Source organism: Choloepus didactylus, chromosome 20 (assembly GCF_015220235.1).
Source record: "Choloepus didactylus isolate mChoDid1 chromosome 20, mChoDid1.pri, whole genome shotgun sequence".
NCBI lineage: Eukaryota > Metazoa > Chordata > Mammalia > Pilosa > Megalonychidae > Choloepus > Choloepus didactylus.
Window position 1 is genome coordinate 13,090,879 of NC_051326.1, and position 27,623 is coordinate 13,118,501.

Genomic DNA, 27,623 nt, shown 5'->3' on the forward strand with positions numbered 1-27,623 from the left:
TTGGTGTGATTTTATTTTTCTTCTTTATAATTATTTGGGTTTGGTTGACATTCTTGAACTATGGGTTTAACATTTTCATCAAATTTGGAAATTTTCTCACCTTTATTTCTTCAAAAATTTTTTTTGTTCTTCCTCTCTCTGTTCTTTTTCTGGGATGCTAATTACACAGGCTAGACTGCTTGATATTGTCCCACAGGGCACCAATGCTGCATTAATTTTTTCAGTCTTTTTTCTTTCTGTGTTTGATTTTAAATGGCTTTATTGCTATGGTCTCAATTCACTGGCCTTTTCTTCTGCATTATCTACTTTTAATCCTATTTTATGCTTACTTTATTTCTGATTTTGGGATTGAGGGCCTGATTTCTCCTATCTAGGAATTTCCATTTGGTTCTTTTTGTATTTTCCATTTCCTTCTTCATCATACTCATGTTTCCTTTACATTCTTGGGCATATGGAACATATGTATAATATCTGTTATAATGTCTTTGTTAATTCCACCATCTTTGTTTATTGCTGGATCTCTTTCTATTGATGACTTTTCTCTAATATGTCAAATATTCATCCTTTGTATGTTTAGAAAGTTTTTATCGGGTGCTTGACATTGTGAAGTTCAGATTATTCAATGCTGAATTTTACTGTATTCTTTGAAGATCTGTTTTTGTTTTTCTGGTAGGCAGCTAAATTGTGGATTAACTTGTTTATTTCAAGGTTTATTTTTAAGCTACTTTAGAGCAAGTCTAGCATATCTTTTTTTTTTTTTTTTTTTTTTTTTTTGGCATAGTACATTCAAACTGCTAACGCATGACCCTTCTGGAGTTTCTACAGAATGCCCATTTAGTCAATGAAGTCTCTCCTCTCTGGAACTCAAATGAACACTTGTCCTGTGATGGCTCTGGGTTCCCTCAGAAGTTATCTTTATCTAGCCTCATAGGGTTTCACCCTATGCATGAACAGACTGATACTCAGCCAAAGCTTCAAGGGACCCTTGAGCAGATTTCTGGAGTTCTCTCTCTGTGTATCTTCCTCTTTTGGATATGCTGTCCCACAAATTCTAGAAACCTTGACCAACTCTGATCGGTCTCCTCAATTCAGTGATACTCCCAATCTCTGTTTGGGTTCTCCCTCCGTGTGGTGATGATAGAGCTCACTTTGTTTTCTTTTTCTCAGGAATCACAGACTTCTACTGCCTGTCATCCAATATAGACTTTCTCTGTATTTTGTGCAGTTGCTAGTTGTTTAAGGTGGGAGGGTTATTCCAGATTGTCCTATTACCTCTTGTCTGAAAGCAGACATCCCTCTCTCTCTCACTCTCTTTTTTTCTGTCTATATGAAACAAGGTAGTTCAGGGAAGGAAGAACCTACCTACACTCCCTCTTTCAACTGTAACCCTCTTGTCTTCCATACTTGTATCCCCAGCTTTCCCTACTTATCTGTCCTGGCCACATCAGTCGTCTTCCATCTGGGACTTCCTATGGAATGGGCTCCCTCCCACCCCTGCACTGCCTACCACTAACTTCAGGTTTGGTTCAAAGCTACTGACCTTGGCATAAAGCGCCAAGGCTCTGTAGCAGAACTGAGCAGAAGCGGAACACCAGCCCCACCTTCCCTGAGAAAGCACCTGGTCTCTCCCTGTAATCCCCACAGGGTTGGGGTGAGGACTGGAGGACCTGGCACAGTGCCTGGCAGGAAGCAGATGCTGGGTCGGTGTCACTGGCACCCGTCTCTGCACCACCACTTTGCTGCATGCGGTTTCCTACTGTCCTCTTCTTTCACCTAGAAGAGTTTTGACATAGTCTCTCCCCAGTTTATGGGAGTGTACAGAAATCTTCACAATCAGATGGCACGTTCGGCAAGGGTGGTGTTCCAGTTTGCTAATGCTGCCCGTTATGCAAAATACCAGAAATGGATCGGCTTTTATAAAGGGGGTTTATTTGGTTACAAAGTTACAGTCTTAAGGCCATAAAGTGTCCTAGGTAAGTCATCAACAATTGGGTACCTTCACTGGAGGATGGCCAATGGAGTCTGGAAAACCTCTGTTAGCTGGGAAGGCACGTGGCTGGCGTCTGCTCCAAGTTCTGGTTTCAAAATGGCTTTCTCCCAGGATGTGCCTCTCTAGGCTGCAGCTTCTCAAAAATGTCACTCTTAGTTGTTCTTGGGGAGTTTGTCCTCTCTTAGCTTCTCCGGAGCAAAAGTCTGCTTTCAAAGGCCATCTCCAAAATATTGCTCTGTAAGCTGAAGCTCCTCTCTCAGCTCCTGTGCATTCTTCAAAGTGTCCCTCTTGGCTGTAGCAAGCTTGCTCCTTCTGTCTGAGCTTACATAGTGCTCTAGTAAATCAATCAAGGCCCATGTGAAATGGGTGGGGCCACACCTCCATGGAAATTATCTAATCAGAGTTATAGCCTACAGTTGGGTGGGTCACATCTCCATGGAAACATTCAAAGGATTACAATCTAATCAACACTAATATGTCTGCTCACACAAGATTGTATCAAAGATAATGTCATTTGGGGAGATGTAATACATTCAAATTGGCACAGGCAGTAACCAAGACTTTTTCCTATTTTGCACCTTCTAATATACTAAGTACAACAGCAGGCCCTCAGTATGAACTGGCTGAATGAATCCCTCTCTCCTACATTTTTTTCGATTCCTCAGGTAAGCAATCTGTGTTCTATCACATTCCAGCAGGTCCTCCCATACTCTGCTGCTCACATCCCTCACACCTGGCTGCCAGAATAATCTTCCTGGCATCTCTTTCCTGCTCCAAAACCTTCAAGGGCTCCCCACTGACTACAGAATGTAGGCAAAGCTACCTCACATAGCTCTTTAGGCCCTCCGATTCAGATCCCGGATTACCTCCAGCCTTCCCTCTTACTATCTCTCACACCCAATATTCCAGCCACAAGGTCTCAGTGACCCCGCATCTGCTCACCCCCAGGAACTCTGTTCATAAACAGTTGCCTCTGTCCCCTCCCCCACTGGTCTACGGTTCAAAATCCAAGTTGCCCCTCCTGGCCCAGCTCAGCTCTGCTTCCCCACGAGGCCTTCCCTTTCCGAGGCAGGAGGAGGCATCTTTCTCTGCCCTCTCGCGGGCCCTGGGCGTCCCAGCGGCCACCTCCCCCGTGGCCCCCGAGCCCACCCTGCTGGGGAGGAGCCACCCTCGGACCCCGAAGAAAGGCAGGACTCAGACCTGCCGTCCCTGCGGTGGAGGGTAACGATTCCCCCAAAATGAGCCCTGCCGGCCTTTCCTCCAAGGGGGAAACCGGGCACACAGAACTTCACAAAGAGGTGGGGGCAAGTCCGGCATCACCTCACCTCCTTCCAGAAGCAAACACGGGCCCCAAGGCAGGTTAGGTCAGCGGTGCTGGACCAGAGGACACGCCCTGCAGGGCTCTCCCTCTCAGACCAGGCCCTCAGAGTCGCCACAGGAGGGGTGGGGGTGCCTGCACATCTGGCTCCTTTTATAAAGCCGGGGAGCAGGAGCGGGCAGAACTGTCCCACCTAACCGCGCAGCTCTGCAGAGAAGGGTCTTGCCGCAGGAAGCCTGAGGGACCCCAGGGAAGCAACAGCAAAGTTAACCATGAGAGCAAAAGCAGCTCGCCAGCAGACAGTGTGAAGCCTGAGGACACCCCTTTTACCAGCAGAGAACCCCAGGACCCCCCGCCACCATCAGACGCCCCCCACAGGTCCCTGGCCCTCCCCCTCCAACTCCTCCTCCCTTATCACCATCCTCCCCACAACCACACGCAGCAGCCCTCTGCCTGGACTGTCCTCACTGTCCCCTGCTCACCCTCGTCGCCCCACATCCCAATGGCCCCCGCCCCTCCCAGCCACCCCCTGTGGGTCCCCAGTCTCCACGTAAGTTTCCCAGGCAGAACCACATAGGACACTCATCAACAGACCCTGGCAGGGGGCAAGGGAGAAACTCTTGGGGTTTTCAGTTTCTACTCCCTGTATATGGTGCATGTCTCTGCCCAAAACACAAGCGGGTGTCTCGGCATTTGTGAGTTCTCTCTTCGGAGGGCTGCAGGAGCACCGGGCTAGGAGCCGCCAGGCCCAGGCTGCGGTCCCGGCCCCGCCACTGCTGCTATCCCCCGGGCCTCAGCGCTGGAAATGCTCCGTGACCCCTGGCTCTCACGCTCTCCACTCCCTGAGCCTGTCTCTGCAGAGAGCAGGAAGTGGTGGGAGGGAGCCAGCAAGACAAACAGTAAAGCCCCTAAAGGACAAAGCCAAATTCATCCCAACTTGGAAATTCTACTAAAGCAAAACTCAGTTTGGCATCTCCCAACACAGACATATTGTTTTAGTTTTACAAAAGTAGTTATAAACACACACTAGCAGTAATAATGATCACATGTGAATGGGCTTGGTAGTTTTTAACCACTACAATAATTTGACTTCCTACACTGCTTGACCAGCGACCTGTCCCAGTCTCATCAGGTAAGAGGATTTTTGCTTCATTTGGATCCGGAAGGAGTGGGCTTGAGACAGGCTGCCCTGCTCCTCACCGTGTGCCCCTGGGTGCCCCCCTCCACTTTCTCTTCTGTAAAATGCCAGGGGCAAGAACCCCCATGGCACAGGGTAGGAATGAGGATAGACGACACGTGTACATGAAAATCACCTTAAAGACCCGTGGGAAGGCCATCAGTAGTTAACTGTGGCACAGCCTTCAACCATTTCTAGGGAAATGGAAACAAAGCATCGGTGATGACATGCTGGGGGCACCACAGAGGGGATTTCAGCACATCTTACAAGTTGGAGAGTGAGCTCCGAGATCCTTTCCTACCCTGAACCCAATGCTAAGTCTCAGGAGCTGTAACAGCGGAGAAGAGGAAGGGCTCTAAAGAGCAGAGGAGCAGAGGAACGCCCCCAGGACCAGCGGGGATGTCCTACAACCCCACGGTCTCCATGTCATGCTCTCGGTTTGCAACCAGCTCACCTCTACTCTAAATAAAGGAACCACACTCTGTACAGCTCAAGCAATCTGGCCTAATGGGAGAATACATTCAGCCTTCCTCCTGCCCCACTCATCCCAGAGACTTCTTCACTGCACTTTCCCACCCGTTACCTCAATTCACCCCCCTCCCAAAATAAGGTATAAAGAAAAATGACATTGAGTGAAAAGGCCATCGCCATATGCAAAGAAGGAGAAGAAAGAGGAGAAGGAGAAGAAGGAGAAGGAGGAGGAGGAGAAGAAGAAGGAGACTTGAAACAACAGTACAGGATTCTTTGTCCTGCTGGGGAACTTCATCTGAAAAATTCATTCTCTCCTAAAGCAACAAGGAAAATAGCTGCCCAGCGGCTACATTTCCTCCTTCATTTGCTTCCTGCCTCCCATCCATCTGTTGCTGCTGGTGGGGTTTGGTTTGGTTTTATCTGATTATCAGAGTTGATCAGCAGAAGCCCTGAGCTCAGCAAGCAAAGCCGTGGCTGCTGCAGTGAGATTTGGAGTTAAGGTTTGTTTTTGCTAATTGCCGTGGAAAAAATGTCCAATAACTGTGAAGATGCATGAACATTCTTCTAAGACATTTCTCAGGGGAAGCTGAATGGCAATGTTTATCCAAGTGGGGCTGAGTGTCCGACAGCCCCGCAGGGCCCAGGGACCGATGACAGGGAGAAGAGGAGGGGTGGCCGGGGCGCTCCAACCAGGGAGGCGAGGGCAGCTCTTGATGCCACCAGGGTGCCCTCCAGACATCCCGGAACACAGAGCTCTTCTGCCCTCCCCTGGAGCCACCCAGGCTCTTCTGAAGACACTCTTTGTTGGAGCCCATGAAAATAGCACTGACCGCAGCAGCTGGGCAACAACCACAGCTACTGCCTGCTGCGTCCCAGGCCCTGCGGTGCCAGGCGGTGCACAAGCCTTTTGGAGTGTTTCATCACCGCACTAACCCAGTGAAGAAGGCGTTATCATCCCCATTTCACAGAGGCAGCAACTGAGGCTTAGAGAGATGAAATGACTGACCCAAGATCTTGCAGGTGTGGAGCCCGGAGGCAACCCCAAGTCAACTGACTCCGGAGACGGAGCTTCTACCCAAAAAACGGGGGGAGAGTGGGATGAATGTGTTTCCCGGAAGACTGAATACTGACTCAATGACAGCTAAACTCCAGCCATGTGAGAGTCTAGAAAAAGAGAGCCGTGCAGTGAGAATGAGCGCCATTTTCCTGGCAGGAAGGGGGAGGCTGTAGACAGCTGACAGGGTCGCCAAGGCCGGGAAGGGAGCTCACAGGGAAGCAGGGTCAGTGCCTCGGCCCACACAGTGCCCTCTGCTCAGATTTCCCTTCTGGAAATCACTAATTTGGTTTCTTTGGAATTTGCTGTGAGCACAGGGATGCGCCAAACAACAGATGTGGTTCCCTTCCCGGGGTGGGGAGGGGTGGAGGAGAGTCCACCCGCCACTACCAGGTGGGTGCCCCAGCTCAGGCTCCCCTCAGTCTTTATGAATTTGGCCCATAAGGATAAATTCCCCGGGACCTGGTGCCCTTGGATGAAAAACTCAGCCCTCGGCCCCCAGGGGCCCACCCAGGGCCGGCCTCGGAGACTCCAGGCCCCAGCATTACGCCAGCAGGTCTTACTCAGCTAGCACCAAATGAGATTTCACGGGGACCAACCTTGAAATGGCCCGGGAGCAACAGACCACAGTCTCAGAAATCCTGCAAATGCTCAGATCCGGGCTGCTTCCGGTGGGGTTTTGAATGAGGGTAAGGAGTGGGGCAGGAGCTCGTCTCACATTTGGCATTTTCATCTCTGTTTACAATTACAAAAGGGTTCTTGAAGAGAGGAAGGGGAAAGGTTTCATCACTAATTCAAGTGAATTTCTCAGGAACTGCCAAGAATTTTGCTGGAGGAAAGAGCTGAAAACAGAGGCAGCTCACCAGACGGAGGGAGAGACGTCATGCATAAAATGGCCAGGAGGGGACTGGAGGCGGGGCAAGATGGCGGAGTGGTGAGGAGCAGAATTTCGTCTCTCGCCTCGAGCAGCTGGCAATTACCCAAGAACTATATTAAACAGTGCTTTCGGGGTCTCCAGTAACCAGTCACACATTGGACGCAAGTTTGGAATTGGAGGAAAAGCTGAGATCGCAGCGAACATTCCCCCAGCAGGGGTGGAACTGAAGCTGTTGGAGAGTAATTATCAGACAATAGCCCAAAGCATATCTTTAAATGCTCTATTCTGACACTGACAAAACTTCCAGGCTGGGGAAAGACATTTAAAAGAGACTCTTTTTTTTCCCTTTCTTCTTTTTCTTTTCTATTTTTTTTAATCTAAAAGTAATATATGTGGTTATTTTCTATCGGAAAGCCCAGGTTGAGGGACTAGGCTGGGCTTGGGGGAGACAGATACCCACAGTGTCTTTGAGTTCCGTATTCACTACTGAAGGCCTCCACCCCCGTCTTTAACTGGCAACTCAGGCTGACCAAGGAATCTACCTGGAGAGGCCCCAAAGAGGAGAGGGGCGAAGGGAATAGTGCCCCTGAGAGACAACTGGAGTTCTGAGGATTGGGAGAGTGGAGGGAGGTCCAGCTCAACTGGCAGTCCTCCTTCTGGGAACTCAGACACCAGGGGCTGGAATTCAGATTCCGGCTTCAGTCAGCCATGCCCCCGACAGGATCAGAGTCACCAGGAGAACTAAAGTCTCCATAACTCCTTACACTGGTGGGGGAGCTGCGGGCTGGCCAGCGCCACCTGCTGGACAGGAGAGGAAAAGCACCAATTCTAAAGGCCTCATAGGAGGGTCTCATTCTCAGGAAAACTCCATACCCTCCCAATGAGACCTGGGCCTCACTAGACTGGGAAAACCTGACTAGGGTCGACCATATCTGAGGAGACCCACTCACAAAAAGTTTACATAGAGGCAGAGCAAGAAACAGAAAAAACAAGAGGGGAAAAATTCTGATCAACTAAATAGAACCTAAGTTAGAGGTCTAGAATAAGTTGAACTGAATAACAGAGGCCAGAGAACAAAGCCAACCAACAAGAAAACCACTAGGTACAATATAGAAAACAAGCTCCAAAATAAACTAATCAAGAAAATCAGATGCCTAGACAACTTAAGATAACAAGCCATACCAGGAAACACGAAAACATGGACCAGACAAAGGAACAAACTAATAGCTCAGCTGAGATACAGGATTGGAGGCAACTAATGCTAAATAAATTTGATGAAATGAAGGAAGATATAGCAAAAGAGCTGAAGGATATAAAGAAGACACTGGATGACCATAAAGAAGAATTCATAAGCTTAAAAAAACAAATGGCAGAATTCATGGGAATGAAGGCCACAATGGAGGAGATGAAAAACACAATGGAGGGACACAACAGTAGATTTGAACAGGCAGAAGAAAGGATCAGTGAACTGGAAGACAGGTCATTCGAATTCATACACACAAAAGAACAGATGGTGAAAAAAATGGAAAAATATGAGCAGGGTCTTAGGGAGCTGAGTGACAACATGAAACGCACAAATATACATGTTATGGGTATCCCAGAAGGAGAAGAGATGGGAAAAGGGGCAGAAAGAGTAATAGAAGACATATTCACTGAAAATTTCCCAACTCTTATAAAAGACAGAAAATTAGAGATTCAAGAAGTACAATGTACCCCAAATAGAATAGATCCCAATAGACCTACTCCAAGACACTTACTGGTCACATTGTCCAATGTCAGACAAAGAGAGGATTCTGAAAGCAGCAAGAGAAAAGCGATCCATCACATACAAGGGAAGGTCAATAAGACTATGTACAGATTTCCCTGCAGAAACCATGGAGGCAAGAAGACAGTGGCATGATATATTTAAGATACTGAAAGAGAAAAACTGCCAACCAAGAATTCTATATCCAGCAAAACTTTCCTTCAAAAATGAGGGAGAAATTAAAACATTTTCAGACAAACAGACACTCAGAGAGTTTGTGAATAAGAGACCGGCACTACAAGAAATACTAAAGGGAATGCTACAGGCTGATAGGAAAAGACAGGAGAGAGAGAGTTGGAGAAGAGTGCAGAAATGAAGATTATCAGGAAAGGTAAAAGGAGAGGAAAAAATAAGATATGACATATAAGTTCCAAAAAACAAAATGGTAGTAGAAAGTACTGCCCTTACAGTAATAACACTAAATGTAAATGGATTAAGCTCCCCAATAAAAAGACACAGACTGGCAGAATGGATTAAAAAACAGGACCCATCTATATGCTGTCTACAAGAAACTCACTTTAGACACAAGGACAAACATAGACTGAAAGTGAAAGGGTGGAAAAAGATATTTCATGCAAACAACAACCAGAAAAAAGCGGGAGTAGCTATATTAATATCATACAAGTTAGACTTCAAAAGCGAAACAATTAAAAGACACAAAGAAGGACAATATATATTAATAAAAGGGTCAATTCATCAAGAAAACATAACAATCATAAATATTTATGCACCAAGCCAGAATGCCCCAAAATTCATGAGGCAAACACTGCAATCACTGAAAGGAGAAATAAGATACCTCTACAATAATAGCTGGAGACTTCAACACACCACTCTCATCAATGGATAGAACATCTAGACAGAGGATCACTAAAGAAACAGAGTTGTTGAATTGTATGATAAATGAACTAGACTTGACAGACATTTGTAGAACACTACATCCAACAACAGCAGGATACACTTTTTTCTCAAGTGCTCATGGAACATTCTCTAGGATAGACCACATGTTGGGTCACAAAGCAAGTCTCAACAAATTTAAAAATTTTGATATTATACAAAACACTTTCTCAGACCACAATGGAATGAAGTTGGAAATAAATACAAGGCAGAAGGTCATAAAATTCACAAACATATGGAGGCTAAACAACACCCTCTTGGAAAACCAGTGGCTAAAGGAAGAAATTACAAGAGAAATTAGTAAATACCTCGAGGAAAATGACAATGAAAACACAACTTATCAAAACTTATGGGATGCAGCAAAGGTGGTGCTGAGAGGGAAATTTATTGCCCTAAATGCCTATATTAAAAGAGAAGAGAGAGCAAAATTGATGAGTTAACTGGTCACCTGGAGGAATTAGAGAAAGAACAGCAAACTAACCCCAAAGCAAGCAGAAGGGAAGAAATAACAAAGACTAGAGCAGAAATAAATGCAATTGAGAACAGGAAAACAATAGAGAGAATCAACAAAACCAGAAGTTGGTTCTTTGAGAAAATCAATAAAATCGATGGACCACTGGCTAGGCTAACAAAAAAAAAAGAGAGAGCAGATGCAAATAAACGCAATCAGAAATGGGAAAGGAAATATAACTACCAACCCTGCAGAAATTAAGGAGATAATCAGAAGATACTATGAGCAACTATATGCTAATAAACTAGACAACTTAGATGAAATGGACAACTTCCTAGAAAAGCATAAACAACCAACATTAACTCAAGAAGAAATAGATGACCTCAACAAACCAATCACAAGTAGAGAGACTGAGTCAGTCATCAAAAAGCTCCCAAAAAGGAAAAGCCCAGGACCAGATGGTTTCACATGTGAATTCTACCAAGCATTCAAGAACGAATTAGTACCAATCCTGCTCAAACTCTTCAAAAAAATTGAAGAGGGAAAGCTACCTAACTCTTTTTATGATGCCAACATCACCCTAATACCAACACCAGACAAAGATACTACAAAAAAAAGAAAATTATAGACCAATTCCTTTAATGAATACAGACGCAAAAATCCTCAACAAAATACTCACAAATCGAATCCAGCAGCACATTAAAAGAATTATACACCACGACCAGGTGGGATTTATTCCAGGTATGCAAGGCTGGTTCAACACAAGAAAATCAATTAATGTAATACACCACATCAATAAATCGAAGCAGAAGAACCACATGATCATCTCGATGGATGCAGAAAAGGCATTTGACAAAATTCAACATCCTTTCCTGATGAAAACACTTCAAAGGATAGGAATAGAAGGGAACTTTTTCAATATGATAAAAGCAATATATGAAAAACCCACAGCTAACATCACACTCAATGGGGAGAGACTGAAAGTTTTTCCTCTAAGATCAGGAACAAGACAGGGATGCCCACTATCACCACTGTTATTCAACATTGTGCTGGAAGTTCTAGCTAGAGCAATTAGGCAAGAAAAAGAAATAAAAGGCATCCAAATTGGAGAGGAAGAAGTAAAACTTTCACTATTTGCAGATGACACGATTCTGTATGTAGGAAATCCAGAAAAATCTACAGCAAAGCTACTAGAACTAGTCAATGAATACAGCAAAGTAGCAGGCTACAAGATCAACACACAAAAATCTGTAGTGTTCCTATACACAAGTAATGTGCAACAAGAGGAGGAAATCAAGAAAAAAATCCCATTTACAATAGCAACGAAAAGAATCAAGTATTTAGGAATAAACTTAACCAAGGACACAAAAGACCTTTACATAGAAAACTATAAGAAACTGCTAAAAGAAATTGAACAAGATCTAAAAAAATGGAAGAACATACCATGTTCATGGATTGGAAGACTAAATATAGTTAAGATGGCAATTTTACCTAAACTGATTTACAGATTCAATGCAATATCAATTCAAATCCCAACAACTTACTTTACAGAAATAGAAAAACCAATAACTAAATTTATTTGGAAGGGTAAGGTGCCCCGAATAGCCAAAAATATCTTGAGAAAGAGGAATGAAGTGGGAGGTCTCACACTACCTGACTCTGAAGCATATTACAAAATTACAGTGCTCAAAACAGCATGGTACTGGCATAAGGACAGATATACTGATCCATGGAATCAAATTGAGTGTTCAGAAGTAGACCCTCACATCTACGGACAACTGATCTTTGATAAGGCAGTGAAGCCGAAGCAACTGGGAAAGAGCAGCCTGTTCAATAAATGGTGTTTGGAGAACTGGATATCCATTTCCAAAAGAATGAAAGAGGATGTCCATCTCACACCTTATACCAAAACTAACTCAAAGTGGATCAAAGACCTAAACATTAGCACCAAGACCATAAAACTCTTAGAAGAAAATGTAGGGCAATATCTTAAAGATCTTGTGATAGGAGGTGGTTTCTTAGACCTCACACCTAAGGCACGAGCAACCAAAGAACAAGTAGACAAATGGGATCTCCTCAAAATTAAACACTTTTGTACATCAAAGGACTTTGTCAGAAAGGTAAAAAGGCAACCTACACAATGGGAGATGATATTTGGAAACCACATATCAGATAAGGGTTTAATATCCCGAATATATAAAGGAATCTTACATCTCAATAACAGAAAGACAAACAAGCCAATTAAAAAATGGGCTAAGGACATGAATAGACATTTTTCTGAAGAGGAAATACAAATGGCTCAAAAATATATGAAAAAAATGCTCAACTTCATTGGCTATTAAGGAAATGCAAATCAAAACCACAATGAGATATCATCTCACACCTACCAGAATGGCCATTATCCAAAAAACAGAAAATGACAAGTGCTGGAGAGGATGTGGAGAAAGAGGCACACTTATTCATTGTTGGTGGGAATGAAGAATGGTGCAACCACTCTGGAAGACAGTGTGGAGGTTCCTCAGGAAGCTAAATATCGATTTGCCATATGACCCAGCTATTCCAATGCTGGGTATATACTCAGAGGAACTGAAACTTAAGACACAAACAGACATTTGTAAACCGATGTTTACTGCAGCATTATTCACAATTGCCAAGAGATGGAAACAGCCCAAATGTCCATCAAAGGACGAGTGGATAAACAAACTGTGGTATATACACATGATGGAATATTATGCAGCTGTAAGACAGAACAAAGACATGGATCATGTAATAATGTGGATGAACCTTGAGGACATTATGTTGAGTGAAGTTAGCCAGAAACAAAAGGACAGATTCTGTATGGTCTCACTAATATGAACAGACATTAATGAACAAACTTTGGGAGTTAACAGCTGACAACACAGGTGACAAGGAGATAGAAAGAGGGCAGAGACCAGCCATTTGATGCTGAAGGCCTACAGAATGTTTAGGATTGCATAGATCCAGAAATAGATAGCATAATACTGTGTGATGGTAGCACAGTATTGTAAGTACACTGAACAAAGATGTCTGTGAGTAAAGCTGAAAGAGGTGGGATAGGAGAATGTATGACACCAGAAGTAAAGATAGATGATAAAGACTGGCACTGTATAACTTGGCAAAAACTGGAGTGGCCAATGACTGTTACTAAATATACAAATATAAAAATGTTTTTGCATGTGGGAAAGCAAATGAATGTCAACCACGTAGAGAGCTGAAAAAGGGATGGTATACAGGAAAAAACATAATCAAAGCAAACTGGAGTCTATGGTCAACAGTAACATTGTAATATACCTCCATTAAATGTAACAAAGGCAATATGCCAATGCTAAATGTATATGAGAAGGGGATATATGGGAGGAATATGGGATTCTTGGTAGTGGTGTTATTTGCTGTCCTTACTAGTATATTGTATTGTATGACATGTTATTTTTCTTTTTATCATTTTTTTTCTTATTGCTAAAAAAAAAAAAAAACAATTTTTCTTGTAGTAATCAATATGTTCAAGTGCTGATTGTGGTGATAAATGTACAACTTTATGATGATACCATGAACAACTGATTGTACACTGTGGATAAATGTATGGTATGTGAATATAACGCTATAAAATTGTAGGAAAATATATATATAGGAGTAAAAGTGTTGGAGAAAACATGGTGAGAGGGATGATGCCTCACCAATATGGACTAACTGCAATGTGTAAACTCAGAATTGAATCTTAGAACATAGCCTAACGTGGACATAATAATTGTAATAATCCCTAAATTGTAAGCTCTTATAGCAGTTAACTCTATCCCTGAATTGTAATGCCTATCTCTAAACTTTGAGATGCTGATCCCCTAGCGTATAACCTGATTGGTCTCTGGAACAATGCATATCTCTGAAACACCTGAAACTCAGAGCTAGAGCTCGGCAGATATGAATGTCAGTATTAGTGCATACAGCCACTGTCAAAAAAAAAAAAAAAAAAGCTGAAAAAGAGCCCAGACTTCAATTAGTGATATGAATGAAGTAGGTCTGGTTAAGACCAGGGCAAGCCAGGCCAAAGGGTAAAGGTTGAAACTGATTGTGTTTTAAAACTTCAACTTTCATATGAGACCAAGGGAAGAGATATCTATTTGGTACAGGATCTAAATTTTCTAAACGGTACAACTCTACAGTCGATTTGTTCAAATACCACAATTGCATGGAACTTTGAATAGGAAGTGAGATACAGTAGGTTAGTATAGGCTGGAGTGAAATAGTGACACATCCCAGAGTAATTTGGGCAGATAATAAAAAATACATTTACAGCCTCCCCGTCCCCAGCTCCGAGGATCTGGGGGAAGGTGCGGATGTGTTGGACATCCTCACCTGGACTGGTGTTGATGTTGTCACAAACACTGGGACTGGCGGTTTGATGTGTTGAGCCCTCGAGCATGGGACTTGCCCTTATGAAGCTCGTTACCGCAAAGGAGAGTCTAAACTTGCATGTAGTTGTGCCTAAGAGTCTCCCCGAGTACCTCTTTGTTGCTCAGATGTGGCCTCCTCTCTCTCTAACTGAGCCATCTCGACAGGCGAACTCGCTGCCCTCCCCCCTACGTGGGACCCGACTCCCAGGGATGTAAATCTCCCTGGCAACGCAGAGTATGACTCCCAGGGATGAATGTGGACCTGGCATCCTGAGACTGAGAGTATCTTCTTGACCAAAAGGGGGATGTAAAATGAGACGAAATAGTTTCAGTGGCTGAGAGATTCCAAATGGAGTCGAGAGGTCACTCTGGTGGACATTCTTATGCACTATATAGATAACACCTCTTAGGTTTTAATGTATTGGAATAGCTAGAAGTAAATACCTGAAACTACCAAACTCCAACCCAGCAGTCTGGACTCCTGAAGACAATTATATAATAATGTAGATTACAAGGGGTGACAGTGTGATTGTGAAGACCTTGTGGATCACACCCCCTTTATCTAGTGTATGGATGAGTAGAAAAATGGGGATAAAAACTAAAGGACAAATGGGGTGGGATGGGGGGATGATTTGGGTGTTCTTTTTTTCACTTTTATTTTTTATTCTTGTTCTGGTTCTTTCTGATGTAACGAAAATGTTCAGAGATAGATTGTGGTGATGAACGCATAACTATATTATCGTACTGTGGACAGTGGATTGTATACCATGGATGATTGTATGGTGTGTGAATGTATTTCAATAAAACTGAATTTAATTTAAAAAAAAATGGCCAGGAGGGGGCAGGAGCGAGCAGCGAGCCTGCTGACACTGTGCATAAACCATTTATGAATAATAAACAAATAAATTACACATGACAAAATTAACACATTAAACATAGTTAAATGCCTTATAGAAAAGGAAACATTGAGCTAATTATGGGATATTTAACCAACATCATTTTATGCAGCCATTAAAAATGATGACTGTGAAGATTGATTTAAAAGAGGAAAAGTCTGTATACAAAGTGACTTAAGAAAAGGAGGGGTAATACATGGATGGCTTTGTAAAAACTTCCATGTGAAAAACCAGAAAGGAAAACACAGACACACAGTGGGTTATGGTGGTATTAACAATAAATTTCTTTTCTATTGTTTCCAAAGTTTCTGCAGTATTATATAGTGTTTTATAATTCGAAAGTCTTAAAAATAATCTTTTCACAATGAAAACCAAAGAGCTATTTGGTCACAGAAAAGAGAAGTTAAAAATAAATGAACTTGTTCCAACTCATTCGCAGATCAACAACCAGAGAGGTTTGCCAAGCTTAAGTGGAATAAGAGATCACCAGCGTCTGCGTGGTGCTGCACCGTGTGCTACGTGCCTCTAGACACATTGTCCACCAGCCCCTCCGCATCACTAGGGAAGGCTTCCGGGCCACTGTCTACCAGGGAGAACAGAGGCAAGCAGCCCCTCACCACCCTGAGCCCAGCCCACCTGAGGCTCGTCTGATCAAAAGAACCAGTGGTGCAAAACACCATCAGAGGGGGCTCACCTCATGCCCCCAAACGGCCCATCTACCCATCATGGGCCACCCGGGACAAAGCAGGTGCCCAGACGGGAGGCAGAGGCAGGTTGGGGGGGGGCACCCCTCCCCCCAACCGCCTCCGGGCTGCTCCCCGGGTGTGAAGTCCTAAACCCTCCTCTCTTGATTTTACACCCTCCCTGGCAAAACTTCATGCTCCCTAGGGCCCTGGGTGCCGCTTAAATGCTGACAATTCCCAAATCCCAAATCCGACTCTAGTCCTCTCTAGTAAACTCCAGCTCTTATGCATAGGCCTGGGAGGCAGAAGGTGTTTGATAATTATCCACTGACTCATCCGGTAGTTCTCTTGGAAGTCCCCCTGAGCACCTCTTCTCCATCCCACTTCCATCTTGGTGGTGGCCCTCAGGTGTCATCTGGACTATTCAATAACCTCCTAGATGGCCTTGGCCTCACTCACGTCCACCAGAATGAATCTTCCAAATGCAAACCAGATCCTACGTATCTCCTACTTAAATTCCTTTCATGGAACCCCACCATCTTAAGAATAAAGCCCCAAGTCCTTAGTCCTTCACTAGCTGGCTTCTCTACCCCTTGTCTCTCTGGCTCCCCCCACATACCTGTCACATGTAATTATCACCAGGCAAGTGAGGACCTTCTATGACTGACCAGAAGGCCCCAGTCCCACAGCTCCACCTGGCAAACTCCTACTCATCCTTCAAGACCCAACTTCACGGCCAGCCCTTTGGAAGCCTCAGTTCCCCTTTGCAGACTTTCTCTCACTCATAAGACTAGTGCCACTGCCTGTGAGTCCTGGAGGGCAGGGGCCAAGTTTTATTCATTCTTTGTATCCTTCCTAGAACAAGGCAGGCAGCTCTGATGACATATTTGATAAGTGATGGATGGAATGAAGTTCCTCTTTAGACTGAGGAGGTGAAATGGTGAGGAATCCAATGGGGCTCAGCCACTCTTCCGTGCGATACTATACAAATCATTTTTGCCAAGGACGAAATTAGAACTAGGCCACAGACTGTCAATGACTCATTATCTGGGCTTCCCAAATCCCTCGTCAGTTCCTGCTTTTTCCTTAGACCAGAAAGAATCTGTATTAACAAGTGGCAAAGGAGGACTGATTAGCACCCTGGGAGGGTCACATAAATCTTGCTTCACACACACAAAAAAATCATTTTCAAATCACTTGGATTAACAACAGAACATTTTCTCGGGCGTAGATCTTGCCAAAACTTGATCGACCTCGATTAGAGTTTATGAGGAAGGAAATAAAAGTAAAATCAAAGCAGGAATGTACAGACTTGGCAAACATTTACAGAGAGGCTGTCATGTAGAAGGCATTTTGAGGGGCTGTAACATAATTCTACTATTGGTCTCGATCTCCACTCGAGGTGACAACCTGCCAAGAAAGACAAACTCGACATGTTTCCGAAGGACTATATGGCATATTCCTGCCTCCTGGGGAGGGGATGTAGACATCAGAGCCCAGCTGTCCACCCAGCCCCGGCGTGGCGAGAAAGGACAGGACATGCTGGTGGCAACAGGCTGCAAGCTCCTCAGGGGCTCCCCTGTAACCTGGGGCTGCGTGCTGCACGGAGTGGGTATAGCAGGCTTGAGGAATTAAGACCGAATCCTCACGCATATAAGGCAGGGCAAAGCCCATGAAGGCAAATCACGAGCCATCATAGTTTTATGTGCTGTGCAGTTTCTGAAACTTTCCGAGAAGCTTAGCAATAACATCTTGGAGAATCAATACCTTACAGAAGTTACCTACGTCCTGCTCTGTACCACATTTCTAACTTCTGAAACAACCTGTGGTCACAGAGCATTTTGTCCCCCTGAGATGCTGGGTTTTATCTGTTTCTTCTCAGCAACTCCCAGACCCAGTTGCACGCCTCCAGGTTTGGGAGAAGGCCTCCAAAGGCACTGCCATCCATTCCTCCCCACCCGCCCTGCACGCGCCACCCTCACATCAAGGGTCGAGTCGGCTTCCCCCATCTCGATCTGGGCCAGCCTTGTGACTCCCTTTGACCAATTGTACAGACCTGGCCATTAAAATAACTGGCAGCTTCCGCTTCCTCCCTGAGACCACCACCGTGGGGAAGCCGAGGAAACCACACCAAGGGGTTTCCGGGGCTCCACATCTGTGAGTGAAGCCTTAGAACCTGCAGCCCTGCACCAGCAGAATGGAACCAAGTGAGCGAAGCCAAAAGCCACCCCACTGAGCACAACCGACCCCCAGATTCATGAGAAACAACTAATTGTTGCTTTATGTCACTAAGTTTTGGGGTGGTTTGTTATATAGCAACAGATAACGGAAACACCACGTAGACAAATGCATTCACATACAAGGAGGCCACTGAGAAATGAGCCATCTAACATCAGTGAATTTCCTGGAGAACCAAAATATAATGTTAAGTTCCCACACTGGTTTTTATCCATTTCTGATCAAAATGTTTTTTAAAATACAAGACTAAACTCAGCAAGAACAAGACAAATGATCCACTCAAACGAAGGACAAAGGACTTGAATACACATTTCTCCAAAGGAGATACACAAACGCCCAATAAGCACATGGAAAGAGGCTCAACATCATTAGCCATTAGGGAAATGCAAATCAAAACCACTAGGAGATACCACCTCCTACCCACTAGGATGGCTATTATTTTAATAACACAGAGAATAAGTGCTGGTGAGGATGCAGGGAAGTAGGGACCCTTGTGTACTGCTGGTGGGAACATAAAATGGTGCCACTGTGGAAAAGTTCAGTGGTTCCTCAAAAGATTAAACAATTACCATATGACCTGGCAATCCCATTTCTAGGTATATTTACCCAAAATAATTGAAAGCAGGGATTCGAACAGGTATTTGCACATGGATGTTCATAGCAGCATTATTCACAATAGCCAGAAGGTGGAAGCAACTAAAGTGCCCCAACAGATGAACAGATAAACAAAATGTGGTACATACATACGATGGAACATTATTCAGCTGTAAAACACAATGAAGTCCTGAGACCTGCTACTACATGGATGAACCTTGGAGACATCATGTTGAGTGAAATGAGCCAGACACAAAGGGGCAGATATTGTATGATTCCATGTTATATACAGAGTCAGAAAGTAAAGTGCAGGTTACCGGGGTGGGGGGTGGGAGCAATAGGGGTCAATTTAACGCATAACGGGCACGAGGCTCTGTCTGGGGTAGTGGAAAAGTTTTAGTAATGGATGGTTGTGAGGGAGACAACATTGTGAATGTGATTAATCCCACTGAATGGTGAGCTTGGGAGGGTAAAACAGGAAAGGTTTTGTTGTATGTAAGTTACCATGATTGGAAAAAAGAGGGAGATGACAGGACAATGACAAGAAAATGCAGTACGTGCTCCTGAACTGGATCTAATAATGGAGGAGAAAATGCCCAAAAGGACATTAGTGGGACAACTGAAAAAACTGGAATATAGACTAAGATTTTACCACCGTTAAATTTCTTGAACTTGATAACGGCACTTAACGTAAGTGAATATCCTTGTTCTTAGGAATGTACATGGCGGTATTAAGTGCTCAAAAAGCAAGATGAATGTAACCTATTCTCAAAGGTTTAAGAGAAAGAAAGGGGGAGGGAGAGGGAGATAGATAGATAAATAGAATGATATAACAAATGTGGCAAACTATTAACAGTTCATAAATCTGGGTGTCTGGGTAGAAGTATATTGACGCTCTCTGAATTGGTTTTATATTATATTTACAACTGCCCTCTAAGTTTGAAATTATTTCAAAATAAAGACTTTTAAAAACATACACCCTATGCCACCTGGTACTAACTGTAATCTAGTATTCTCTCGTAATCTAATATTGTTCACCATGACGGACGCCAATCACTCCCCGCGATGCTTCGGCCAGACGGCGGTGCAGGGCTGTGCTCCTCGAGCGACGCTGCCCGCCCTGCAAACACCCCCTGGTCCCCTCACCTGCTCCTTCCGAGGAGTTGTGGGTGGAGAGACCAAAGAACGGTGTGTCAGGCGGCTCACAGGAAGGCCTAGGAGCTCTTTTACGACCGCGGAACATACCCCAGCAGCACTCTCGCCTGGTTTTGCTTCTCACAGCACCGTTTCCGTCTTTCCTGGTTCTGACGGGCATCGCAATTAGGGTATCGGAAAAGTGCCCTCCCCGTGTGTGTCCGTATCCACGGCAGACACCGGAGGACAGAGTGCCCTCGGTCAGCACCCCAGAGGTTGTTTCCAGGCCCAGGGAAGCCTCTCGAATCACCGAGGAACTAGGCACAGGCAGGTCCCTCCCAGGCCAGGGCCACACGCGTCTTCTAAACAGCCTCCTGGACAAGAACCAGCCACGTTGGCGAAGGCACCCAGGACTTACTGGGCGCCTCGTGAGGGCCAGGGGCGCCAGCAGAGCGTGGATGCCGAGGGGGTCCCGCGCCCCTGAGTGGGGCTTCCACCAAGATCCTCGCCCAGCAGCCGGGGCAGAAGCTGTTAGCAGGGCTGGGCCACCTGAGTTCCACCAGATTCAGGGTTGCTGGGGGGCGGCCGGTGGTTGAGGACCCGGGTGTGACGGCACCACGGGGCAATGGCCCCATGCTGGGAGAAGGCCGCCACGGCCCAGCCCTGCAGCTGCAGCCTCGTGTTACAGTGCAGAGCGCAGAGGAGCTCCCCTTGACCTGGCTTCAAATCCTGCTCCGCCGCACACGGGCTGGGAGGCTCCGGACGAGCCAACTCGCCTGTCACACACACGTGGGTTTGCCCATCTGTAAAATGCAAATAGAAATACCTGCCTCTAGCTGGAAGACAAAGCAGGTGCACAGTAAACGCGGCCACCCACGCAGGAGGTATTTTCTCTGTGCTGCCTCTGCGTTAGCCAGGACATGTGCACCTGGGAGTCTACCATGGAGAATGTGTTTGGTGACGAGGGGACACCGGGGGGTCCATCCCAGGGGGATGTGCCGGCTGCACCACCATGCAGGAAGCGAAGGACTAGAGTGACCCAGGAGTCCTACAGATTCCATCTCAGGGAGAGCCTATCGGGAGGGCTGTGCATGTGTGCGTCTACGTGCACACACATGTGCACTGAGTGTGCTCTGGAGCCTCAGAGGCTGGTGGCTGGGGCAGACGGGACACAGACCCAGCCCTGTTGCTTTCCAGTCCCCCACCCCCCAGCCCAGCCTCTCCAGAAAACACCAGCTAACCAGAACGTGTCGACTGAAAACGATAAACACAAGGACCCTGGTGTTCATGAAAATGTCGGTGAGATAGTGGGTGAAAGGCGGGCCATAAAGCACACATGAGTGATAAAGATAAACCGGAACACTCTGTTTACACATAGATAAGGATCAGAAAAGGCCACGGAGAAACGGAGGGGGTGATTTTCTGCAAAGTTGTTTACATGTCCAGTAACTGATTACTCTTCCTCATGTGCCGTTGGATCTGCCAGCCTTGGGGGTCCCCCGCCCCGTGCGTTCCCTTGCTATTCTGGCTCCCACGGGGACGTGCACTGGCCCACTCTCTCTGGAGGGATGGCTGCTTCTTGCCCACCAGGTTAGCAGGCCCTCCCCACCTGGGGACGGTGGTGGAGCCTGGACTGCCCTTGCGGCCAGTCAAAGCCCCCAGGCCACCACCTCCCCTGCACCCGATGCGGGTCTCCACCTCACCTCAGCCTCATCCACTCCCGCCACATTCCCCAAGGAGCTTTCTGTCATGGGCTTCTCCCCTCCTTCCGCCCAATTTCCAGGGGGAAAGAGGGGAAGTGCTCCCTATTACATTTAGGGCTCCTGCCCTCCAGCACTGCTCTTCAAGGCTTAGCGAAGGCATCTGAGGGCGGAGGTGGCCTGGATTTGGGTGCCAGGGAAATGGGCTCTCAGGAGGCCTCAGGGATGCGGCCTGCCCACCCCATCCCACCTTCTCACCACTGGTGACCCCTCCCCAGCTCTCCAGCCTCCCCGTCCTCTCAACCCCACTGAGCCTCAGCTTCCTCATCCGTAAAATGGAGCCAGCAACATCCGAGACGATGCACACAGGACCCTCGACGCCAGCCCGGCCCACGGAGGGGTCTGGAAGGCTGGGCTCCCTCTCCCACCCTCCCTCCAGCCCCTCGGAGCCACCCCTCACCCACTGGATGGTCTGTAATTAGTAGGTGTGAAAGGAATTACACATTCGCAGGTCCACCACGTTATAATTTGTGAATAAAGGTCTGACCAGGCCATTAACTGCATGAGAGAAGGTTGCTCTCAAATATCTCTTCCTCTGTGAAATAAGCCATATGACATTTTCTCAGGGGTTCCGAGGCCCCAGCTTGCCACAGACTCACGCCTTTCATGACGCTGTTGGAAGCTGACAGGTGTGTGCACCTGTGTGAGGGTCCCACCTGGTCCTGCCCCCAACTCCCTTCTGCTTCCTCACCTCACCCCCGAGTCTGTGCCCCCTCCCCGCCACCCCTCACGCCCCGGGTCCGTGCCCCCTCCCTGCCATCCCTCTCCCGCAGCACTGCACCCTGCCTATGGCAATTGGGTTTGTCGTACCTTCTTTGTTCCCGGACCCTAAGGCTACAGGACCCATACCTGTAGCTCAGTAATATTCACTTATGAAATATTCACAGACTAAATAAAGGAAGCCCCAGCCCCAGCCAGTCCCATGCCCCATCCCACACCCCTGACTCTACCTGCTCTTCACAGCAACACCCCAACCTGCTGGCCTCTGGTGGGCAGTGCCCAGGACAGGCTGACTAGTCTACCTCTGACCTTTCAAGCTGCCGTGAGCAGTCGTGCGAGCTTTCTGTCCAGTATGGGGGGACGAGGGGGGCACAGGAAGAAGATGTCTGACATTGTAAATGCCTCTTCAGTGCTGTCAGTGACAGTAGCAGAAAAACACCTTGCAAAACCCCAGAAATCCAGAGTTCTGCTTTTAACTGGGAAACTGCCTCCACCCCTGACCCTGGAGGGCGACCCTAGCTGGAGTCAACAGGTGACGGGAGAAGAGGAAGAAAGGGGGAAGCGTGTGGGCAGGAGAAGGGCGTGCCAGGGGTCTGAAGAAAGTTCCTGGGTGTTGACCCTCCAGGCAGCCCAGCCCCGTTCTCCTGTCCTGTCCTCCGTCCTGTCCTCCAGCCCCTGCTCCCCACCTCTCCCCATCCCCAGGTGGATGGAGGCCGTGTCCCAAGGGGAACAGCAGGGCCGGGGAGGGACTCGGTCCCTCTGCTCTGGGGAGAGCTGTATCCCCGGGTGCCTCTCCCCAGCAAGGCAGGGCCACACTGCGCTGTTTCCACCGATCTAACACAGGGGTGCTGTGAGTTAAGCAAGACTTTTCTGGGTGGGCCTGGGAACTCAGGCACCTTTTAAAAAGTCACATTAACCCCAAACAAGTGACTCAGAAACTTCTGGAAGACAGCCCATGCAGGCTGGGGCCTCCTGCCTTCTATCTCTGGCTCCCGACTGGACACTGAGAGCCTCCTGGCTCCATCCCCTCTATTCCCAAAGCCCCTTCCCTGGCACTGCTTCCATGCGAAAGTCACGCTCCCTGGGATGCAAGGAGCTTCATTCTTGGTTCACTCATTTGCCTCTTTTTTGGTTTCCTGTTTATTTTTTTGTTTTGGGGGGGGTTTGTTGTTGCTGTTTCTTAGCAGCACCCAAAGAAGACCAGCACTCGTGGCCCCGAAGTGACTCCAGGCACTGGCATCGTGGAGTATTGGGGCGCTGCCCAGCCCAACAGCCACGCCTCACCCGGTCACAGCCTCTCGGCGGGTTCCCCAGAAGCTCCAGGAGCCCCCAGTTGAGTCCCTGCTTACCCGAGGAGATGCAGCAGAGCTGCAGGGGTCCTGGAGCTGCCTGGAGAGGCTCCCCCAAATCTCCTAAGAACTGAAGTTGAAAGAGAGCCTGGGCCCGAAGGGGAACGGCTGGGTTCCCACTTAGTTGATAAACCGAGATCCAAAGTTCCCTTTTAATTGCTATTCGGAGTGGGGACCCCAAGCAGCAGAGCCAGCCTCTGTTCCCAATCAGGTGGTGTGAGGGGAAGTTCCCGCTCTCTGGCAGCTTTCGGTCTATAGGACGACCACCCGCAGACCCCACAAACGCTCCCCCAGCGGTGCAAGCCCTGGGCTGGCCGTTGGCACACTCGGGCCCCAGGCCTGCCTCTGCCAGGGATTACTGTGTGACAATGAGCATGGTACCGTCCACCTCTGTGTTTCCCCTCTGTAAAATCGGGGGTGGGGGGTGTTGACTGGCTGATCCCCCAGGCCCCGGCCTTGGCTAATGTTCTCTGACCACTTCAAGTACAAACAAGACCAAGGCTCCAGTGGAGATGTTTGCGAACGAGGGAAATATCATGTACGTTACCCCCGGGGCTGCACCCGGAGGCTTCTGGTCAACAAGAACCCACCTAGGCCCTGCCCTACTGCACCTGCCAGGTCACGTCTTCAAAGTTCACGCCTCCCCAGCCGCAAGCTCTGCAGAACAGAGTTGGAGCAGGAGTCGGTCCCCTCTCTGCCCACCAGAGAGCGAGGGACAGGCGGTGGGGGAGCCCTGATTGACTGTCAACAGCAAGCCTCCCCAGCTGGTCACTCACTGGCTGCCTCCCCCGGACACACGGCCTCTCACGTCTGCCTCCTGTCCAGACAGAACCTCTGACACCTTGACAAGCCCTTGCTCACGTGTCTCAGCACTCAGTCCAGACCTGGAAGGGGCTGAGGGGGTGATGTTCAATTTTCCACGAGACCCTCTCTCCCCACCACCACGAGACTCTGCCACCAAGAAGCTCAAGTGAGGCCAAGGGGGGGACTTCTGTGCCCCAACAGGGAGAGTTTGTGTGCTGCTCCCTAAGAGGCCAGCCCAGCGCATGGGCCAGGGGCCCAGGCAGGCAGGAAGGGGTCAGGACGGCCGTTCCGGAGAAGGTAATGGTTTAGAATTTGATTCCAGGCTGCATGTGGCTGTGCCCATCTGTCTGTCTGCCCCCAAGCAGCACCTCTTACTGATTCCCAACAGGAAAGAATCTCTCACTCTTCCCCAGACAGCTTCCAGCAGGGCCTCAGCTGGCAGAGGCACAGCCTGAAGTCCTCCAGCCCCAAAGCTGTATTGTTAACGGCAGGGTGTCATCTTATTTGAACAGGGCACTGGGAGAAAAAAAAAGTTCCTGTTGGATGTGCCCACATGAAGCCACTTGTACCAGCCCAGGGCTGGCTCCTGCAGAACTGAGAGGCACAAAGCCTCCCAGAGAGGACGCTGCATGAGGCAGAATGTGAGAACGGAAAAAAGTTAGAGAAAATGCTGCGTTCTCTAACCAACCGGGAGGCGATGGGACAGCTCCGTGAGGATCTTGCATCAACCAGCAACAAGCCCCTGGAGATACAGCCTCAGCCCACGGAGACAAGGGTGATGGCGTTAACGGAGGTGGAGGCAGCATGACATAGTGGAAAGAGCACTGGAACCAGAGTCAAGAAATGGACACTCTGGCCCTGATTCTGCCTCCACAAGCTATGTGGCCTTGGGCTGGTCACCTCCCATCTCTAGGCTCCCTCCTCTTGTATAAAATAAGGAGGCAGGGCATACATCTGTGGAATTCATTGCATCTAGGCTCCATGGAGTTATTGATGGGCCACCTCTGCGAACCCTCCGTGCCTGGGCTGGTCCCCCAGGTGGGATCATGAGGCTCAGCTGTTAGTGAAGTGAGCCCAGTGCCCCACTCCTTTTGGAAGAAAGCGTCCTCCGGACTGGCTGACTCTCCCGCACAGTGGCAGGGTCCATCCGCTCCCCTGTGCGGAGCCTGCTGTCCCCACACAAGCATCTCACTGGCACCCTGAGCTCCAAGCACAGACACAGGACATAGCATAACCGCACCTGCCCTCTCTGCAGCCCTCCCCGGTTCCCGGAGCACTGACCCCCTATTTCCTCTGATCTTAACATGTTAGGGAGGCAGGGCAAAGGAGAGCCCCCTCTGAGCAAGGAGCACGGGGCCCACTCCAGTTCAGCCTCTTGCCCAAGCTCACCAACGATGACAGAGACCAGAAGCCAGGCCCTGTGGCTCCCACAGGGAACCTCTTTCCCACCAGCAGTGCCCCTGGCCAGCATCACTGACAAGAGCAGCCAGGCCTCTGCTGCGTGGAGCCCAGGCCTACAGTGGCCTTCTGGTCACCACTCGGGCTGGGCACAGGGGACAGAGCGGCCCTGACACCCAATGTCCTGACATCCCCCGGAGCCAGGGGCCAAGGGCAGACTAACCCCGGGGAATGCGAGGGGGCAAGGCGTGGGGTGGAGGGAAACGAGGTCCCTTCCTACAAAGACGGCTGAGAGCCCCAGAGCCCCCCAGGACACACTTCGACTCAGGGGCAAAGACATGATGCCTTCTCCCTTCAAAAACGGGTCCACCCTGGGTGAGCACCCGTGGAAGGGAAGGGAAAGCCGCATGGTGGGCAATGAAGGCAGGGACTTACCTCCCTCAGCAGCTGGATCCCCCTGAGCCTGTCCTGCTGCTGCTGGGCCACAGTGACTCCCAAGACGAGCGTGTGCAGCACGCAGGACACCAGAGAGATGGTCACGATGGGGCTAAGACTGAGGGGCAGCGTGATGAAGAAGGAGAAGACGAAGAAGGCCTGCCAGCCCACTGTGTCACTGGCTGCGTGGGCCCCGGCAAAGCCCAGGCCCATGTGGGAGAAGGTCTGGGCCATTATCAGCAGCCACAGCAGGTACGGCACCACCTTCCGGGTGACCCGGTCCGGGAGCAGCCCCTTCCTGCAGAGCACGAAGAGGAGGACGTCCACCGCCAGCCCGACCCCGGCCACCAGGAGGGGAGCCAGCCTGTCACTGGAGAAGACCACCGCACACAGGACCACCACGTAGCAGTCGAAGAGGGCGGCGAAGACAACGAGCACCAGCAGGGTCTCGTGGCGCTGCCGTTTGAAGTAGGTCTGGTAGAGGTTCTCCAGGGACTCGGGCACGAAGGTCAGGCGCATGAAGCGGGGCAGGCAGAGGCAGGGCCCCGAGCTCCGGACTGAGATCTCATGGGTGCGGCGCCCCCCGCGGTCGGGGTCGGAGGGCAGGCTGACGGAGTACTCGGCCGAGTACTCAGGCTCGGAGAAGCCCGGGTTCCTCGGCATCCTGGCTGCTGTTTCTATTGTGCTGGGGAGAGATGGGGGGGCTCCAGGAATGGCCCCCTACCAGGGCTCTGTGCGACCTGCAGAGGCCTGGGGACGTCTTCTGGGCAGGGGCTGCGGGGCTGACACCTCGGGCAGGAAGGCAGAGTGGGTTTCCAGGGCACGGGTAGCACTGAGCATCTGGAACTGAAAGGGATGTGGCTAAGGAGACGCACCTCTTGCTTCCTTCCCTGAGCATCCCACCACCCACCTGGGAAAGGAATGGTGGCTGCAAGCTGCTCCCCAACCAGGGCCTGCTCCCCCTGGCTCAGGCCACCCCCTGACCACACACAGATTTAGTCCTGTCCACGCCAAACGCTCGTTTCCTGTCTCTGGTTTGCCCAGGGGCCTGGTCACCTCTCCATCCCTCGTGACCCTGGCCCCTCTCTGTGTCACCTCTCCCAGTACCTGCCTTCCTCACCTAAATCCACCCCCACCCCCAGGCCCAATCCTTGGGAGCTGAAAAGA

At 48.5% G+C, this 27,623-nt stretch overlaps 1 protein-coding gene across 3 annotated transcripts in view; it reads right to left on the bottom strand.

Moving 5' to 3' along the window:
- ADCY3 (adenylate cyclase 3) overlaps positions 1-27,623 on the bottom strand; it is a 102,789-nt gene that overhangs the window by 74,585 nt on the left and 581 nt on the right. For 2 of the 3 annotated variants that reach the window (XM_037812693.1, XM_037812694.1), the window contains exon 1: positions 26,457-27,119. In XM_037812693.1, coding sequence (XP_037668621.1) covers positions 26,457-27,119 — 663 coding nt within the window. Of the gene's footprint in view, positions 1-26,456; positions 27,303-27,623 lie in introns of those variants that run through there. The other variant, XM_037812692.1, reaches the window with a different exon arrangement.